Source organism: Phascolarctos cinereus, unplaced genomic scaffold (genome assembly GCF_003287225.1).
Source record: "Phascolarctos cinereus isolate Bilbo 61053 unplaced genomic scaffold, phaCin_HiC Scaffold_4;HRSCAF=312, whole genome shotgun sequence".
NCBI lineage: Eukaryota > Metazoa > Chordata > Mammalia > Diprotodontia > Phascolarctidae > Phascolarctos > Phascolarctos cinereus.
The window spans coordinates 85,998,477-86,018,881 of NW_027555847.1; the positions used below are offsets into that span (position 1 = coordinate 85,998,477).

General features: G+C 46.7%; 1 protein-coding gene across 1 annotated transcript in view; it reads left to right on the top strand.

The window, feature by feature from the left end:
* CACNA2D2 (calcium voltage-gated channel auxiliary subunit alpha2delta 2) overlaps positions 1 to 20,405 on the top strand; it is a 424,057-nt gene that overhangs the window by 352,230 nt on the left and 51,422 nt on the right. The window contains exon 5 of the mRNA XM_020999289.2: positions 19,016 to 19,060. Coding sequence (XP_020854948.1) covers positions 19,016 to 19,060 — 45 coding nt within the window. The remainder of the gene's footprint in view (positions 1 to 19,015; positions 19,061 to 20,405) is intronic.

Sequence of the window (20,405 nt, forward strand, 5' to 3'; positions counted from 1 at the left end):
GCTGGAAAAGACATAGTTTAGATATGTCACCATCTCTGCCTTTAGAGAGCTCACAGTTTAGTAAGGGGTTAAGACACTAACCTTTTTTGTTTCATTGTCCTCTTTAACAGTTCAGTGAAACCTATGGACCACTTCTTAGGGGGAAGGGAAGGGAATAAGCATTTATTTGGAACCTACCAGGTGCCAGGCACTGACATTGCCCTCCCGCATTGGTGTTATACTAAGGGTGGGACTTTTAGAGAGGGAGGTAATGTCCTCAAACCATGGCACCAACTGGATGACTTTATCCTGGAGCCTAAAATAGTCCTAAATTATATCAAGTGAGGCAGAGTATTCAAAACAAGGGCTGGGTGGAGTAGGGGAGAGGGGATAGGTAGGAGGTGGGAAGTAATAGTTCTCTGGTCCTATGCCTTGACCATACCACAGGGACTTGAATGCAAGACAGAGAAATTGTCTCTTAATTTGGAGGTAATAAGGAGCCACTAAATGTTTTTGAGCAGAAGAATGACGTGGCCAAAAATATACATAAGAAGGATTATTCTCTGTTATTTGAAGACCTGATTGGAGGGGAGACAGAGAGTGAATGAAGGCAGAGAGATCTGTAAGGAAGCTTTTACAATAGTCCAGGTGGGTGGTAATGATGACCCAGACTAAACTATTGTCACTGGGAATGAAGAAGTGGAATACAGAGTTCCATTAGGCCCTTAGGAGAGGACCCAGTCTGTGGATTTATTCATGAGCACTGGGCTGGGAGGCAGGCTGAAGGAGGCTGGACTCGTTCCTCATATAGAACTATCAGGTGCTAAGGAACAGCTTCTCGTCCAAATAAGGAGGCTACCAGTGTGTGTCCATGTGAGAGGCTCCCAGAGGCTGAAGGAATCTTTCTGTGCTTTGGGTTTGCTTCCCTGACAGAGAATCAATTGTAAAGTGAAACAGATGTGAGCACATCTGCATCTGTCCCCTTCTCTTTGCTCACATGGCCACCACCCTGGTTTGAACCCTGATCACCTCCCACCTGAATAGCCCCTTCTAAATTGGTCTCCCTGCCTCATCCTCCACCCAGATGACAGTGAAATTCTCCTGAAATGCAATATGTCCGTGTCACTCCCCTACTCAATTAACTTCAGTGGCTCCCTGTTGCCTTAGCATCAAACATAATAATTCCTGTTTAGTTTTTAAAGCCTTTCACACTCTGGCCTCAACCTACCTTTTTCAACCTGCATTATTCTAGTACTCCCTTTCCCACGCTGTGCAGTCAACCTGGATTTCTTGATGTTCTTCACAGTTGGAAAAGTTTGCTGATTGATTGGCTGAACTGTTTTAGAGAAGGCGGAAAACATAGATTCATTCATTTATTCCTCACAAATCTTCTGGGAACCATCTGTTTGGGGAGCCAAAGCTCACACACACACACACACACACACACACACACACACACACACACACACACACACAATAGCAGGGCAAGCATGAGAAATGTGATTTATTCAGGGCTGTGGGAGGTCAGAGGAGGAAGAGATCCCTGCCGGCTGGAAAAAAGTCACAAAAGACTCCTCAAAGGAGGTGGCATTTTAACTGGACCGTGAATGATGGGTAAGGTTTAGAGAAGCAAAGAAGAGCCCTCTAGGGAGGGAGATGAAGGTGAACAAAAGTCTGAAGGCAGTGGGGGACGTATAGATGTCCCCAGAGACAGAGGGATCCTAGCCCCTAGTTGTGGGGACCACTTCCAGGGAGGTAGAGACGAAATGCCAGACTCTGTGCCAGGGGACCCCTCCCCATCATCCCTGCCTGGCATCCACTTGGCCAGTCTGAGGAGCTCCTCCAGATCCCTCCCAAACCACGAAGAGCAGTGACAGCCTCAGTACAAAATCATTTGTGCTCGTGATGTCATGTGGAGCATTCCTGTGGCTTCTGCCAATACATTATTCTTCCGGACTTTTTCTTTTTTCCATCATGGCCCAACCCAGCATTCTCACCCAACTTAATCCCAGATCCAGTCCCACCTTGCTCTCCCTCTCCTTCACCCCAAACCAAGCCTCAAGATGCAAGCCTGGTCTCAGGCCTGGGACAAGAAAACGGGGGACCAGTCAGTACTTGAAGATCCTATTCCTGTTACTTTACTTCCAATTGCAGAACATTGTCAGGGTATCTTGGTTTAAATCCCAGCTTTCGTATATACTACTTGTATGACCTTAAGCAAAGTGTTTAACCCCTCTGAGCCTCAGTTTCCTCATTTGGAATATAAGGGGTCTGGACTAGGTGATGTCAATGGTCCCTTCTAGTTCTAAAAGCCCTTCCTTCTCTAGATCCCATTCTGTGATTCCATGGTGAATCGTGTCTGTATGCACATTTATCTGTGTCTGAATGTGCATGTCCATAGCCGCACAAATACACTTGTGTCTCTTGTGCGTGTCTTTGTGCACACCTTTGCATATCTGTCTGTGTGTGTGTATGTATGTGGGTGTGTCTCTGTCTGTGTCGGGGCTGGGTAGAAATGAGAGTGAGTGTGCCATAAGTGGCCCTTTCATGGGAGTGTTGCAGAGGGCAGGATGAGATCTGGCCTGTGCATCATCATGTTTCCCTAGGGATGCAGGGAGCAAGTGTGAGCAGGGTTGACTGTGGCAGACTTGGTAGGGGGCAAACAGGCATGGCCAGGGCTCCAGATTTCAGCCACAACCATCTGCTGATCTCCAGGCTGGCTTGGCCAGAGGTCTCTGACTGCCTGCTGGCCCAGATTCCCAGTCAGTGTGGATGTCCCACTCCCCGTCTTCTGGGAGTGGCCTTCGACTTGCTCACAGCCCCTTCCTCCCTGCCCCGGCTTTGCCATCAAAGCCCCGGGCCAAGGGCTAGCTCTGCTTTCGGCCAACTGTATGAGCTGCCCAAGCTTCACACAACGCATTAGCACAAATAGTGAGACCATTAGCCATCGGAGCCAGGCTCAGGAGATGCAGATGGGCTGCTGGGAAGGCTTGGGGGAGGGGGAGGGAATAGAGCACAGGTGGGTAGCAGGGGGCCAGGTGGAGGCTGCCTCCAGCCAGCCCCCATGCATCTATTACTTCCAGAGTGGCAATAGCTGGAATGCCAGGGGTTCTCTCCCAGCCACCCAGAAACACATTCCTCTCCACTCCCCACCTTAACACTGTGACCTTAGTGTATCTTTCAAGAATTGGGACTTAAAGAGCCAGGCTTCTCAGAGCTGGAAGAGGCCTCCAGTCCATCTCACACAATTGGTACCTGAATAGAAATCTAGACCACAGGATGCCCCACAAGCTCCCTTCTAGCTTCCACTCAAAGACCTCCAGCTCACCACCTCTCAAAGCAATCCATTCATGCTCTTATGGACAGCTCTAGTCACTGGGATATTTCTCTTAAGGCTTCTTGGCCCCTGGCTAAGACCAAGGGTTAATGTCTGTTCTTAAACTGAGTCAGACTCCGCTCCCTGGCTCCTGCTCCTACTCCTTGTCCTGCTCCAGGAGCGAGCAGAACAAAACTAATCCCTTTTCCACGTGACAGCTCTTCAGATACAGAAAGGCACTGGTCATATTTCCCCTAAGTTGTTTCTTATCCAGACTTAACATCTCCTGCTCCTTCAGTCTATCCTCCAGTCCTCTCAGTAGCCTGACTGCTGCTGCCCTTGTCCGTGTTCTCCCTAAAATGTGGGATCTAGAATTAAACACAATAAATCACAGGACCACATGACTACCACCTCTCATTCTGAACCCTAAGCCTGTCTTACCACAGCCTTCCCTCTCCTCTTACCATTAGTGAAGAGCCAGGGGGGACATCGTCTCCAGAGGGCTCCTGTGCTACCCAGGATTGAAAAAACATCATTTTAGAGGCTCTGCATCCATGAAATAAGCTATTACTTAAGAAGATGCAGAAGCTGGACCTTAGGGTTGAGATCCGGGACAGGAAAGTTTCCAAGTGCAGAGGGGTCAACAGGAACAACTCCTTACTGGGGGTGGGGACAGGGAAACAGCATGACAGGCCCAGGTACAAGGAGGCAGTGGTCAGCACCAAGGACTACTTCTCAACTTTAGAAACACCATGGCTGCATGGAAGATTCTTGTTCCTGATCTGCCACTTAATGCTGTGTGATCTTTGGCAAGTGTCTTTCTCGCTCTGGACCTATTTCCTCATCTGTAAAATTGGAAGAGGGTGTGACTCTCTAGGTGCCTTCTAGCTCTAAATCATATAAGCACCTTCCCCACCCTTGTCCACAGGTTCCCCATCAGTAAAATGAAGAGGTTGGACTGATTGATTTCTGATACCTCTTTGAGTTCTGATCATCTATAATTTGCCCAAGGTTACAAAATAAGTTAATGGTAGAGCCAGAATTAGAACCCAGTTCTTCTGTCTTCCAATCCAAACCTTTTTTTTCCCTACACAGTCCCTTGACCTAATCTCTATGCAGAGGAGATAGAGGGGGCTTGATGGCTGCAGCCCTGTACTAACCTATCAGGCTCCGCTGAACATTGGCAGGACGGCTGGGTTCTGGAGTAAATGCAATAATCCTCGTTAGTGGGACCTGGCCCTCAAACCAGCACTTCCCACAGATGGGCAACAGGTGCAGAATGTACCAATAACAATTTAGGGCAGAGGATGACGGCGGCCTTGCTGCCTGCCTCCTCCCGCTGCCAGCCCCTGGCCACTCAAGGACCATTTGGCTTCAACCGGCAATTTCAGAAACAGAAGCAGTATGCCTGGGTAGTGCAGTCTAAGAGAGGACCTATGAGTTACCACAGTCGTGGGATGTGGGAGAGATTCCAAAGACAGCCCTCCCCTCATCAATCCTTCCTCAACCCACACACTGGGAACTGAATTCAGAATTCTATGTTGGTCACTGAAGGAGAAACACCTTCCAAGTTGTCTGTCCCTCCTCCTTCCTTACATTCCAACCTTATATCTAGGTTAAGACAAGATGGAGGACTCAATTCTTGGTGATACTCTTCCGTAGCATCTCATCAAATGTCGATCAACAAGCATTTAACACATCTGTCCACCAAGAAAGAGCTTCCTTACTTCCACCTCCATTTTGTAGATGAGGAAAACTAAGGTTTCACCTAACCTCCTTAGGGATCAGGGAATGGAGATAATTCCTGGTACACAGTAGGCACTTAATAAATGTTGATTAAGCTACTCAACAGCCCTGTGTGATAGATAATATAGATACTATTATTCCCATTTCACAGAAGACAAAACTGAGACACTAGACAGAAAAGACAAAAGTGAATCCATTCCTGTCCTTGAGGAGCTTACAATCTAGCTAGGGGACAGAACATGTTCAGAAACAAATTCAAAATAAATACAAGGTCATTTTATGGGAAAGGCATTAACAGCTGGGAGATTGGAAGGGCCCACACGTAGAAGGCAGCATTTGAGCCGATCCTTAAAAGAAAACTGAACCACCTAAGAGGCAGAAGCAAAAAGGGAGGATGTTCCAGGCATGGGAGACAGACAGTGCAAAGAGAAACGGGTGCCAATACAGATCCTACCCACTTTCCACCCCTTTGTGCAGATGAGGGAAACCAAGGCAAGGAAAAGCTTCACCTCTTCAGTGATCAGTGAATGGAAGCAAGGCTGAGCACAGTGGGGCCTAGGGCCATGATCTCTAGAGAGGCCTTGCCTGATACTTCAGAGCTTCTGTTCAGAGAGAGTTCTGAGGTTCCCACTAGCCCTATTAGGAATCTTTATCACTGTTGATAGCCTCCCAGAATAAACGGGGCTGGAGGGGTGCCTATAATATACTCTAAAAAGGTCTGGCTGTCCCAACCCCAGTTTCCACCTGGAGCTTTTCCCTCTGCAGTCTGCCTGTCATCCAACAAGGGATAAGCCCCCCTCCCCCATCCTTCCCCCTACATGGCCATCCACTAATTTTCAATCTTGGCTTATCAGCTCTAGGCTAAAATATTAATTTCGAAATGAAGAAAGTGAAAGAACTATTCCTTTCAAGTCTCCTCTGCAGGAAAGGATGGTTGAGACTGGCAAGCAGAGAGTAAGGTTTCCATTAAATCCCTGTGCACATCTTCCTGCATCTCTTCCCCTTCCCCCAAGGATGCGCATGGGGTGGAGAGCCAAGGAGCTGACTGGAGAAAGAGACTCCAGTAAAGGGAACCTGGAGTTACTCTGGGGGCCCTCTCCTGGAAAGGGAACATCTAGGGCCTGGACACTGGGCCTGACCTTCTAGGGATGGAGACTGATTAGTTCGGGGTGAATGACCCAGTCTGGTACCATCCCACCCTGTCAAAAAAAAAAGAGAGAGAGAGAGAATTGAGTTCCTATTAGGAAGATGAACTTCTAAAGCAAGTATTTTAATTCCATTTTATAAATTTTTAACAAAAGGAGGCCCTCTGGTATGGTGGAAAGATCACTATATCTGGTATCAGAACAGCTAGGTTTGAATGCAAGGTGTGCCATTTATAAACTGTGTGATCTTAACCAAGTCCCTTCCCCTCTCTCTGAGTCTTAATACAACGAGAGGGTTGTCTCAAATAACCAATCATTAAGGTGCCTTCCAACCCTAAATTCTCTTATTCATAATGGTAATATGCAGTGATACAGATAATTTTAAAACCATGAAAAAATTGTCAATAGTTTTGAGACAAATTACATATTCAGGTGTGTGGGTGTGTGGGTGTGGGTGTGGGTGTGGGTGTGTGGGTGTGTGTCTGTGTTATGTGTTCAGCCACAGATTATAGCTTTCTCATTCAACCTGGCTCAGATTCAGTAAAATGTATTCACTCTAACTGACAATAGGAGAAATGGGGAAGACCCAGAAGGGTGTTGGGAGGCCTGAGGAGCTGGCCTGGGATCAGACATTAGCCACAGATAATATATGAAGCAGATACTCAAGAGTTATCCGCAGTGAAGGTAGAACAGATGAGACACACACAGAGGCATCTTTCTTTCCCCTATCTTTCCCTATCTTTCCCCACCCCTCCTTTAGTCCTTTCTTAACCAGACCTTTCCCCTTCACTGAGGACTGATCACGGAAAAAATAGATTTCTCTGCACCATCTTGTCTGGGAGAGTTGTTGCCAACTCTAGACATGAGCATGCAGCACTAACAGTTGAAACCTCCAGTGTCCAGAAAGTCTGAATATTCTGGGGAGGCCTGAAATAACAGGCATGTCTTGGAACAGGGGCATAAATCTGCTCACCTCTTGGGGGGGACAAGGCAAGCACTCAGCCACATGAACCATAGGAATTAGGCACTTTGACCCTACAACAATAAAACAGAGCAGCGGGAGAATTGGGGGCGGTGGAACTAGACACTCAGGTCAGAGGAGGCCTGGCCCAAAGCCAGAAGTGAAGGAGATGAAGGTGCCTTCATCCTTGTTTCTGCCAGGGATCATAGTGGATGGGTAAGCCAAGAGACAGAGAAACAGAGAGAGAGAGAGAGAGAGAGAGAGAGAGAGAGAGAGAGAGAGAGAGAGAGACAGAGAGAGAGACAGAGAGAGAGACACAGAGAGAGAGAGAGAGAGAGACAGACAGACAGAGAGACAGAGAGAGACAGAGAGAGACAGAGAGAGAGACAGAGAGAGAGACAGAGAGAGAGAGAGAGAGAGACAGACAGACAGAGAGAGAGACAGAGAGAGACAGAGAGAGACAGAGAGAGAGACAGAGAGAGAGACAGAGAGAGACAGAGAGAGAGACAGAGAGAGACAAAGAGAGAGAGAGAGAGAGACAGAGAGAGAGAGAGAGAGGAAGAGAGAGAGAGAGAGAGAGAGAGAGAGAGAGAGAGAGAGAGAGAGAGAGAGAGAGAGAGAGAGAGAGACAGAGAGAGAGAGAGAGAGAGGAAGAGAGAGAGAGAGAGAGAGAGAGAGAGAGAGAGAGAGAGAGAGAGAGAGAGAGAGAGTTAACCCCTAACCTCAGCACCTGGCAGCACTGCATAGAAGGCCTTGGAAATATTACTTTTTATAAGCCATTTTCTGGTTAATGTAATGTTTATTACTGTTGCTTTTCTCAGAGATCTTCTCCCCCAATTTACATACATACATGCATACATGTGCACATGCAACAATCCACCCAAACTAAAAATTTTCATCCCTGAAACAGAAAACCTTCGGCTCCTTCTGCAACTCTGTGGTCCCTGGCCCTACCCTCACTTGTCTCTTCTGGGTCCTCCAGGCCTCCTGCATACATGTGAGCATACACAGATGTTTTTGTGCGTATTTGCATATGTGTTCATAAACTTCTATTCCTCTTGTGGGGTTTTTTTGCACATGTATGTATTTTATTATTTATGTGCACATGTATTTATTTACATGATGGTAGGGCAGGTCACAGGCATGTATTAGGAGAATAAGTTTCCATCTGCTGCATTGGTTTAGCAAAATTGCCATGAAGAGTAACAGATGAGCACCATGTGTGTGTCCATAGGGGGGCCAGACCAGCAGACTCTGCTGGCAGACGGCCCCATTTCACCCCCACGTTCCATCAATTCCATTAACAGGAATTCCTAATAGGAGTTCCATTTGCTACACATTCAATTCTCCATTTCCATTTCTCTGTGTGTGTTTATCTATATGTCTGTCTCTCTGCCTTATGATGCTGTCTTTTTATGTATGTTCTCTTTATGTTTCTATCTCTTACGTGTCTCTGTCTCTGTGTCCATCTGGTCCTTGCTGTCTCTTGGTCTCACACTCTCTCTCTGTGTCTCTGCCCCTCCCCACCCCCTCTTTCCTTGATCTCAGCCTCTTCCTCAGTCCCTCAGGCAGCTTCTATGATCTCTTTCTCTTTCTCTAAAGTCCTTTCCCCCAGGGAAAGGGGGAGGAGGCAGGGTGCTGCTATAAAGAGAGAGACTGTCATTGTCTCATATGGCTGCAGATATTTTATGGGAGCTTTGGCATTACTGACAACCTGGCCCTACCCCAACCAATACTGCTGTCATTCCTGGTGGAGGCAGGAGTTTCATGTCAGAAAGTGTGGAAGCCCAGTTCCTTCTTCAGCTCCCCATGGAAACACAAAGTCACAAGGATCTTGTCACAAGAAAGACAAGACACACCTTCCCAGGATCAGAAAGACAGGCTGACCTTCAATAGACAAAATCTTTCAAAGATATCCTTGCAAATCAAGTCTTGGAGTGCCCACAGTTTGGGAGGAGGCCAGTGTAACTGATAATCAGTGGGAGTTATGACGGCGTACCCAAGTCTTATAGAAGACTTGGCCTCACAGTCAAGGTAGAGTGGATATTCTGCAAACACCAGAGAAATCAGGTGATTTAGCACTATGGCCAGCAATCATCCTAAAGCTATTGTCTTTGATGGTCCTCCAGCTGCTAAAGAACTAAAGAAGTAAGCAGTTAATCTTAACTGGATTTTATTTTTTTAGATATTTATTTTAGATAAGAATTCATAGAATCTAAGTTCCTTGAGGGCAAGGAGTTATTATTTTGTGTTTATAGCCTTACCTAAATTTAGCTGCTTTCACCCTAGACCCTCAATGAATTTTGATTGAATTAAATTTACTACTTTTGTGGCTAGCCCATTAACTGTATGCAGGTCACTACTGTTACAGTGTTTGTACAGGGTTTAAGTATATAATAAATATGCCCTTTGAAATCTTATCTGCTGAGCTGTGGGATCTGTCCTCTGAGATGAATTCTGGTCTATAGCTATGGTTCTAGATTGGGCGATGGGTTCTGGACTGGAATCACGACTCTAAAAAAGCTCTGAGCCTTGGACTAGGCAGAGAATGGAGCTGTCAGGCTGAGGAATGGCAGAATTGGTGGTAACCAACCTGGAGGCTGCTCAGAGTCCATGCTTTTGTATCTTTGCCTTTGTCCTTGTAAAAGGTTTACCTAAAAAGTTAGAAAATAAAATAAATACACTAATTTGCAGTCAACTCACCATTTCCAGCCTTGTTTTCATTACAGAGGGAAAGTGCATCGGAGCCGTGTTTATAACCCCCTTTTAGATAACAAATCACATTTTCTTTTTGCCAGAGAGTGTGTAGAATTGATATTTTTCCCCTCAGTTTAATGAGTTTGTGTGTTCAGGAATGATCTTCATCAACCGAGACTCCTGATTGTGTTTGATGTAATGTCAGCTTTCATTATGCTCTCTGATCCCAGCCAGGATAAGAATGCCTGCTGGCTGTATAGACTGGTCCCAGCTCTGCCTTGAGCCTAGCCCTAACCTCAGTCATAGAACTGACCCTAGCCCAAACCCAACCCAAGACCCTTGACCCTGATCCTAAGGCCATCTAGCAGCCAAGCCCCAACCCAAACCTGAACCTGGCTCCAGTCTTGTCTAACCCCACCCTGAAACTTGTCATTAACTCCAACCTAGACTCAACTAGAGTAGAGTCTAAGACCAAAATACTTAGTCCTGCTCCTGATCCCAGCCTTGTCCCCAATCTAGCCTTAAAGCTGATACCAAGCCCTAACAATAACCCTAGCCCCACCCTCAACTCTGATGAAAGCCCAAGCTCAAAGCTGGACCTCAGCTTTGGCCATGACCCCAGGTCTGCATAAGAACTCCTCTCTAACTCTAACCATGATGCTCATTAATCCAACAACCCTAACCAAGCACTAATCCCAGCCCTAACTCCGACCCCAATTTCAGTCCATACTCCCAAACTGGTCCCAGCACAACCTCAGTCCATATCCCAGCCCCTGACCTAGCTTTTATGCCCTTATGAAGCAGAACAGAGCCAGGTTCAGGCCAGGAATTCCCTCATTTGAACACCCATAGAAGAAAAAGAACACCTGGACACTTATTCCCTTAGCCTAGCTTCCTTGGGATGGGTTCCTCTCAACCCCAGCCAAAGATCTCAGAAAAGAGAAATGCCTGGTGTAGGAATAACTACCCTCATGTGCTCAATTTAAGGCCACCCCTCCTGCCAAGGTCAGAAAGCTGCTAGCTTGGTCTTGATCCCAGCCTCAGCGGCTCTGGGGAAGAGGTATAGTTACAGCTGAGCAAACAGTGATTTCTCAAAGCAAACAGCCACAGGACCTGCAGTAGTGGAAGGCAACAGGCTTAGAGGCATAGACTCAGAAGTGTCAGAGCTGAAAAGGAGTTTAGATATCATCTAACCCAACTCCCTCTTTACAAAGAAGAAAATTGAGGCCCAAAGTAGGCAAGGGACTTGAACAATATCACACAGTGAATGAGTGGCCAATCTGTGATTAGAACTCAAAAAAGGCAGTGTGGCCTTATGGAAAGAGACCTGAATGAGGAGTCAGGGGGCCTTACTCAGTGACCTTGAGTGAGTCACTTAGCTTTCTTCGAGACTATTTACTCTCTAAATGAGGGAGCTGGATTCTATGATCTCTAAGTTCTCTTCCAGCTTAAAGTCCTTGACACTAGACTATATGCAAAAGCTGCAGTGAGAACTGGCAGAGACAAAAAGCTTATATAAGACTTTGTCCCTACCCAACTAGAGCTCACACTCTAGGAAGTTGAGTCTTGGTGGTACAGTATTGAACTAGCAATCAGCAAAGCTGGGTTCAAGACTGCCGCTTACTCCCTATGTGACCTTGAGCAAATCATTTAACCCTGTGGGCCTCAATACCCTCATCTTTGAAATGAGAAACCTGGGCTAAACTCCTCAATTGGTAAATGGTCAAAGGATATGAATAGGCAGTTTTCAGAGGAAGAAACCCAAGCTATCCATAGTCATGTGAAAAAAAAAAAGTTTTAATTCACTAATAATTAAGAGAAAGGCAAAGTAAAACAAGCAAATTCATCAGATTAGCAAAGCTGATTTTTTTTAAGGGAAATGACACATGCTGGAGGAGCCATAGGAAAGCAGGCAGCTACATTAATGCACTGCTCATAGAGCTGTAAACTAGTTCAGTCATTTTGGAGAGCAGTTTGGAACTATGCCTGAAAAGCTATTAAAACGTGCGTACCCTTTGATCCAGTGATACCACAACTGGGTCTATACCTGAAGGGATCAAAGAAAAAGGAAAAGAACCCATAATACAAAAATATTTATAGCAGTTTTTCATGGTGACCAAGAATGAAAACCAAAGAGATGCCCATTAATTGGGGAATGACTGAGCAAGTGGCGGTAGGTAATGTGATGGAATACTAAAGTGAAGTGAGAAATAATGAAGGGTGTGGCTCCATGGAAACTTGTGTGTGAACTGGTTCAAAGTGAAATGAACAGAATCAGGAGAACAATTTATATAACGACGATACAATGAAGACAAACAACTTTGAAAGACTTAGAAACTCTGATCGACACAATGACCAACCAAAATTCCAGAAGACTCATGAAACATGCTCCCCACCTCTAGATAGAGAGACGATGAAGTTGGAGTGCAGGTTGAAGCATTTTTTTTAACATGGCCAATGGAGAATTTTTTTTTTTGCTTGACTATACATGTTTTGTTTTTCTTGCTTTCTCAGTTGGAATAGGGAGAATGGAAGGGAGAGAATTTAGGCCTGAACATAAAATAAACCTAAATTTCTTTTAAGAGAGAAGGTTAGAATGTAGCTCCTACACAAGTAAGCAAAGATTTCCCCGGCAGAGGCTAGAAGACCAAGCGGTCATCTAGTGAATGGTGGTATGAAAAGGGGATTCCTCTTCACAGTGGGTTGTATTCACTGTCTTCGGAGGGCCCTTCACGTAATGAAAGAGACTACCATGAAAGAGTATACTGGGTCTTAGGGTTTTTTGAGGTGATGGCAACATTATTTTTACTTGTATGTTTGGGGGAGGATGGTTATAGGCTATGATTAAGTAAGAATGTGAGTATAACCCATTGAAAAAAGGTAATCAAGAGACTATTGTTAACTACTGACCATATGCCTACTTTCCCATTTTTTATAAAATTTTGATGAGAATAATATGTATATACCTTAAGGTCATCCTTGACTTTATAACAAGAAAATGGTCAGGTTTTTGCAAGCAAATTCTGCATCAGATCACATCTTTACAATTATACACTGAAAATACAAGACCCCACTGAGCTTACTATTTGTTGACTATTTTTTTAAGGCATTTGATTCAGTAGAGCAAACTGCCACCACTTTAAAGACTCTTCCCAATCAAATTGTTTCACATGCCTGTGTCTAAATCATAAAAGATTCCTTGAGTGATATGACCCATAGAGATCACTTTGTTCTAAGAACCTCTGATTATTACCATCAATCAGCATAAAACAAGGAGACATATGCCATGGAGGCTATCTAATGCAGAGTCAATATCGAAGAGGGATTTACTATAGCTGGTAAGGTCCTCCAGTTGCTCCTGTTTGCATATGGCCGATTACATTAAGCCCTGAAATATATAGACCCTCCCAAATGAGATCTACTCTCACTCCAAGGAGTTCACCCTAACTATCCACACAAGAAAAACCAACTAGATGTAGAATGCCTATTGTCCAGATTATGACATGCAAATGAATGGGCAACCAATAAAGATAGTCAATCTTGCCCAAGTTCACATACACAGAAACCTGGTCACTAAGAGACAGAGGTTGCAACTGAAGAAGGGAGATAGGGAGTTAGGAATCAAGGCAGCTGGTCTCTGAATGCAAACTGAGGGGCATGGGACTTGGTGCCTGCAGCTGGAGTTTAGAAGATATCAGTAAGGTTTATAAAAACAGCAACAGGAAAGAACTCTGGATTCCAGGACAAAACCCTTGGAGAAGCATTCAATCCTGGGTGGATTCAGAGAAGAAAGTGGTGTCCAGGAAGCTGTGAGGTATGGGGCAGTGTAGAATGGTCAGGCTGGAAAGCCAAAGTATGCATGAGGTCTTGAGATCAGAGAAATTAGGCCCTCTCGTTTGACTGATACAAAAACTGAATCTCAGAGAAAAGTGATGGCCTAAAGCCATACAGCAAGTGGGTATCAGGGCTAAGACTAGGACCAGCTTCTCCTGAGTGGCTGGGGAACTGGGAAGGTGGGATGTGGACGAGATGTCCTGTGGGAGGTCAGAGTAGAAGACCACAGCCCCTGTCTAAGTGACTTGGAGCCCACCGGGCATAACTGTTATTAATCAGTACAGAACAGGTCCCCAACTGGGCCAAAGACAGATAAAGGACATCTACTCTACCTGCCCCAAACCATGTCTTGAGTCTAGGACCAAATGTCTCTACCCCTACTCTGAAAATAGAATGGAAGCAACCAGAGTAGAGAGACAGGGAATTAGAGATTAGAGAAGCCAGTTTCATTTTGGATCCAAGCAATCATTCCATACAGCCCATGTGTGCACAGAGCCAGGAGAACCATGGGAAAGGTACTTAGCTGCTGTTCCCTCCCACTACCCCACTCACACCCAGGGTTCAGAAAGCCTGTTCAGACATTGCTTTTCTCCCTTGGGTTCCCATTTCTTCCCCAACATTTGTTAGAAATGCACACTTTAATACAATGTTAAAGCTAGGGAGGACCTTAGAAATTATCTAGTCCACCTCCTTCATTTTACTGATAAAGAAACTGAGGTGGAGCAGGTGAAGGGAGTGGTCTCAGCTCACACCAAGGGTGAGGAGCAGTCAGGACTAGAAATCATATCCTTAGATTCATACATCAGCGCTCTCTCTAATATACCAAACTATGGCAATGGCTCCCACAGCAGTCCTTGGCTGTGGTCCCAGAATGCTTACATTCCACTCCCAGGAAAGCAGTAGCCTCGCACTCTCAACAACCTCTGACCGAGGCTACTGCCCCATCACCACCACCACCACCATAAACTCATCTACCACAAAGCCAGGCAGACTCTGGTCCCAGCTGCTCTACTACCAGGGCATGGCACAAGAGTGTACTTGGGTCAGATGTCCTTTAATGGGAGTTTACCCCAACCTGCCCTGGCTTCCCTCAGTGTATTGGGAATCAACAAGTTTATTGACTGAGCGGGTGGGAAATGGGCACAAGGTGAGTGGCAGAAGGAAAATGAACTAGGAAAGTGAATACTGGCTGGAGGTGTAGGGGCTGAGTGGGAGAAGGAATTGGGGGACAGGGCATGGCGGGAGAGAAATGGTCTTGGCCTGCCCCAACTTCAGTTTCCCCAAATTTAAAAGACAAGGAACCAGAGTTTCCCCAGAGCATAGTGTGGGAAGCAAGACCTGCCCATGCCAAGAATCTGGAAAGTAAGAGGGAATGAGGGGCCTAGGGATGGGGCCCCCAGGGACCCTGAGACAAACTTTGAGGTCCCCAAGCCACTCAGAGATTAAAGGGGAAAGAATGTGCTATGAGTGATAGCTGTGGAATGTGAGTGCTTACTTCCCTAAGGAAGGAGGGAGAGGGCCAGGAAGGGGAGGGGAAGGGGACTATATATGCAAATGTGTGCAAAGTGACCCAGAGCAAATCACTTTACCTGTGATGCTCCAGGCCACTCTTTACAAATTGCAGAGAAAGGGGCCGACCTGCATTGGTAGAACGGTCTCCTCATCTGAGGGTTCCCTGTGAAGTGAAATCACAGGTCTGGAGCCCCTTCCAGTCCCTCTGTGCAGCTGTGTGCATGTGTGCATGAGGGCACACATATGTGGGGTTATGTGCATGTATATGAGAGTTATGTTTGTGTATGTGTTTGTATATACACATATGTACATTATGGGAGATAGGGGGTCATTCTATATATATGTGTGTGAAGGGTTGGCTTGGGGGGGGGTCCTAAGGAGGGGATTCCCTTTCTTGGTTTCCTCTGGCAATAATGGTGAGGACACTGGGAAGATCTCCAGGAACTGTCCCAAAGCAGCTTCTCTCCTGCCCCTCCTAGGGCAGAGGGGCCTGGTTCATCCAACCCACAGATAGCACCAGGCCCCCAGTGGGAATCCCCAGCCAGGACCCACTTTCACCCCACTCCCTAATATCCTAGAGGGATGTTAAATGCCTAAGAGGAAGAGGAAATGGGAGGAGAAGGAGGAAGAATTCATCAGGCAGGTCTGGAAAAAGGAGGAGGGCCTAGTTCTGATCCTCCAGCTTTTATTTCAAATTTTTCCCCAACAATATAAGAGAAAAAGTACAAGGCTTGGGGCAGCTTCTAGCAGCACCAGGTGCCCACCTCGCCACCGGCCAGGCCATCACACTCACTCCTGATTAAAGGTCATTAAACATGAAATTAGCCCATTTGTGTTATGGGTCTCCTGGGGGCCTAGGTAATTATGGCATGCAGATGGCTGGGAACCCAGGCCCCAGGACTAACTGTACAGTGATGGAGACAGGGCGGAGCTAGGTCGAAAGAAACAAGGGGAGGGAGCTTCTGGCAGGAGTGATGATTGTGTTTCCTTCTTCTCAAGTTGTAAACCTATCACATTTCACAACAAATCACAGATAATTAATAAGTACATTCCCATAATGACTGGACTTTTAATAAAAGATATTAGAGGATATGGAGTCAATTCATCATTCTCTCTCTCTCTTTCTCTCTCTTCCTCCCTCCCTCCCTCTCTCCTCATTCCTCTTCCCCCCTCCTTTCCCTCTCTCACTTCCCCCTTCTCTTTTCCTCTTCCTTTCTCTCTCTCTCTCTCTCTCTCTCTCTCTCTCTCTCTCTCTCTCTCTCTCTCTCTCTCTCTCTCTCTCCTTTTCTCTCTCTTTTTTCCTCTCTCTCTTCCTCCCTCCCTCCTCCTCCTTCTTCCCTCTTCCTCCTTCCCATCCTCTCTCTCTCTCTTCCTCCCTCCTCTTCCCTCTTCCTTTCCCTTCCTCCTCTTTCCATCACTACCCCCAAGCTCCATTATCTTTTCTTTCATCTCTAAGATGAATTCTGAACAAGAGAGAGTGTCTGGGACCCATCCTTCTGGCTTGTGGCTCAGGTTGGGGGGCAGGGACAGCTTGGCAGGGATTCTACAAAGCAATGAGTGGGTCCTCTGGAACAGAGTCCGGGCACTAGGAGCATGGGAAGTGGTGTTAATAATTGCACTAGATCAGCATAGTGGTGCCCTCCATCATTAGAGTATGACTGGCGTCCTATCTTACCTCACAGTGGCACTGGGTCCAGGTAGCAGCCAGCACTGCCCGCTGCTGGGTCTTGGCGACATTGACAGCCACATCCTGCATCACATTCAGGAAGCAACAACCCTGGACAGTGCATCCGGGCCAGGCCACAGTGACCTCCATGGACTACACTGGGTCCAGATGGCAGACCTGCCATTCACTGGGTTGGGGCCAAGCTACAGCAGCCAATTTAGGTCCTCTAAAACTTCTAAAGAGGGAAGACATTCTGGACAGCTGGCCACCTCAGGACAGCCTCTGAGTCTGTGCCCTCCTCAGAGCCCCCTACCTCACCAACATTCAGCTGGGCAGGAGAACGCTCCTTGTTCTCATGATTATACCTCTTCAATTCCTAACCATCCCAGCCGTTCAATTGTAAGTGCTCTGAGGGGAGAGACCTTGACTTGGTTTTTCGGGCTGGGTGGGGTTTTTTTTCACTCTGTATCTCCAGCACCTAGCATAATACTTGGCACATGATAAGTTTCTGTTGACTGGCTGGCTGACGGGCCACCTGCCATGGTTCCGCAGGAGGAAATCAGCCCTTGTGGTTATGGGATCTGGAGAATGGGAGGGAAGAGTAATGTGCAGGGTAGGAGCCTGGAGCCCATTTAAGATCTTCCCTTTCATCAGGGCATCTGGGTTTATAGATTTTGTGCCTTCCCACCTGCACCCCAGGTGACTCTCTGCCCCATCCATCTGTCTGGGTGTCCTAGACATAGGCAACATGTCCATGAGTCTGTCCCTGAGGACAGGGCTTAGGCCTGTATGCACCTGTCCCCAAAGACATTGGAGTTAGTGGAAAGCACTGAATCCATAATTAGAAGGAACCTGTCTCTGATACTTAATACCCTGTGACTTTAACCTCTCTAAGCCTCAGTTTCCTCATCTGTAAAATGAAAGGGCTAAATTAAATGGTCTCTAAAGCCTCTTTTAGCATTAAGTCCCTTAATCCTATGTCAGGGCCTAAATCCATGCATCTGGCCAGGGCTGGGAGCTTTAGGGTCCTCTAGGTCTGTGTATGGCTGTGTATTTGGGCTGAAGGCTTGTGCAGAATCTGTCCTGGGCTAGAAGCTTCTGGAAACAGTGTTCTGGCCAGGTTTTCTCCCATCCCAGGCCAGACAAGATCCAATAAGAAAACTGGTCTGTAAATGACTTTGGTGATGTGTCTGACATCCTTCTCATCAGAAACTAGAAAGCCTTCTCTTGGTAGGACCCTAGAGTTAAAGTACTCTATCTAACCCCAAAGAAACCTTTGGAGAATGCAGAGATCAGGTCCCTGGGCCTGGCCTCTGGAGAATTAGGCTGAAGTGGAAGGATTAGAGTGGGGATTGTCCGTAAAGCAGCCCCACCCTGTGGGAGTCTAATGAAGAAAAGATGAGGGTGGGCTTTCCTGGAGTTTCAGGGGGAGGGGCCTGACCATGGCCCAAAGCCATCAGTTCCTCACGCTTCCCTTTAATTCTGTGCCCTTCAATTATCCCTCCTGATGGAATGTCAAATTTAATTATGACAGTCTTACCAGCACCTCCAATCACCCAGTTTCCTCTGCATTTCATCATCTCTCTCTCTCTCTCTCTCCCTCTCTTTCCTCCTCCCTCTCCCCTCTCTTTCTTTCCCTTTCTTGTTCCCTTGCTTGCTCTTTCTCTCTTTCTCCCTCTCTCCCTCTCCTCTCCTCTCCTTCCTCCCCTTCCTTCTTTTCTCTCTCTGTCTTTCTCCCTCTCTCTGTTTCTCTTTCTCTCTGTCTCTCTTGCACTCACTCTCACTCTTGCTCTCTTCCTTTCTCTATCTCTCAGTCTCTCTCCTCCTCCTCCTCCTCCTCCTTCTCCTCCTCCTTCTTCTTCTTCTTCTTCTTTTCTCTCTCTCTCTCTCTCTCTCTCTCTCTCTCTCTCTCTCTCTCTCTCACACACACACACACACACACCAGCAATCAGAGGTTCTCTGTAGCAGCATCCATATACCTAGGAGAAAGGATTCTTAGTGACAATAGAGCAGAGAGGACCACTTGGTGAGCCATGTTCCCACAGGCTGTCAGAGCTGCTTCTGAGAGACCAAGATGGAGGAGAAGGAAGGGGAAAACTTGGAAGGCTAAAACATTTTTTGCAGAGTTCTGATGGGGCCATGTCTCTTTCCCCTTCCAGGAAGAAGATATCCAGTACTATGACTCCAAAGCAGACGCTGAGCTGGTGAGTATTTCTCTACTCCGAATCACCTTGAAATCCAGTCTCTACCATTAAAGACCCCATTCTCTTCCTGCCCCAACACAACCCAGAACAACACACAGGCAATGTCTCTTCATGTATCCCAGCTGCAGAATAACCCTGGCCAGCATCCACTAGAGAAGAAGAGATGGTGCAGTCTGGTGGAAATATCCCTGGCCCAGGAGTCAGAAGACCCCAGTTTCATTGACAGTTCTGCAACTGATCCACTATGTAATCTTGAGCAACTTTCTTCCCCTTTAAGCAAATAGAAGCTTAAACAGAAGCATAATTTGTAAGTTGTTCTCCATGCCCTGATAGTAATCAGTCATTCAGTGAATACATTCATAGGGCATAGAGGAGACAACCAGAAGCACTCTGATATCCAGACCAGGTTTACCCCAAAGAAGATTGATCTTCTGATCAATCTGGGAGGGCTTCCTGGAAGAGGTAGAATTCCAACAAATCTTTGAAGCATAAAAAAGGGAAGGGGGGAAGGAGAAAGGTCAGTTTTTCCATTTCCGTCTGCGACAGGAAGGCTCCCAAGAGCATTGGTGAACATGGGGGAGGGGGGCTGTTCTGCAAGATAAGAATGAAGCTGGGGGAGGAAGAAGAGGAGGCCAAGGGGCAGAGAAAAGAGTGGGTGGTCATACAGCAGGTGTGCTTCCCCTTGGCTGAGTCTTTACTGCTCCCAGAGAAGTTACTAAAATTAAAGCTAGAATCTGAAATTCAAATGAGGAGTGAACCTTTAATTAGACACTGACTCTAATTCCTTACCCCCCTCCCAGCAGCTCCATGCTATAATTTTAGCAATCAGTGCATTAAATATAAACCAGGGAGCTTTATTTCATCCTGATTCTTCTGGTCCCCCACCCCCACCCCCGGGACACAGGCCAGAGCTAGCTGAGTGACGGAGGCCTCCCTAGCCTTGTCAGCCTCGGACAGGCCCAGCCCCCTTCCTTCTGCTTCAGCGTCTCCCTGTCGCGTCTCCCTGTCCCGTCCCCACACACCCGGCACTCATCACTTACACAGAGAGGGGCCAGAGCCTGAGCTCCTGGATAATGGACCCTGGCTTGTCCTCCTGGGGAAGCATATGGTCAGCACAAGCCCAGAGGGCAGCATGGAAGAGGCAGCCCCCACTGCAGTCACCAGCTTGGCAATCATCCTATTATAAATAAAAACCACAGCAATAGTGGGCTGCTTATTTTCTTAATCTTTGCCAAAGGTAACTGTTTAGAGCTTTTTCTAGACCATTTATTTTTAAATTACCAGACAGGAGGTGGGGGTTGGGAGGGGAAAGAAGAAGAAAGGAGAAAGTTCTCCAGCTGATAGC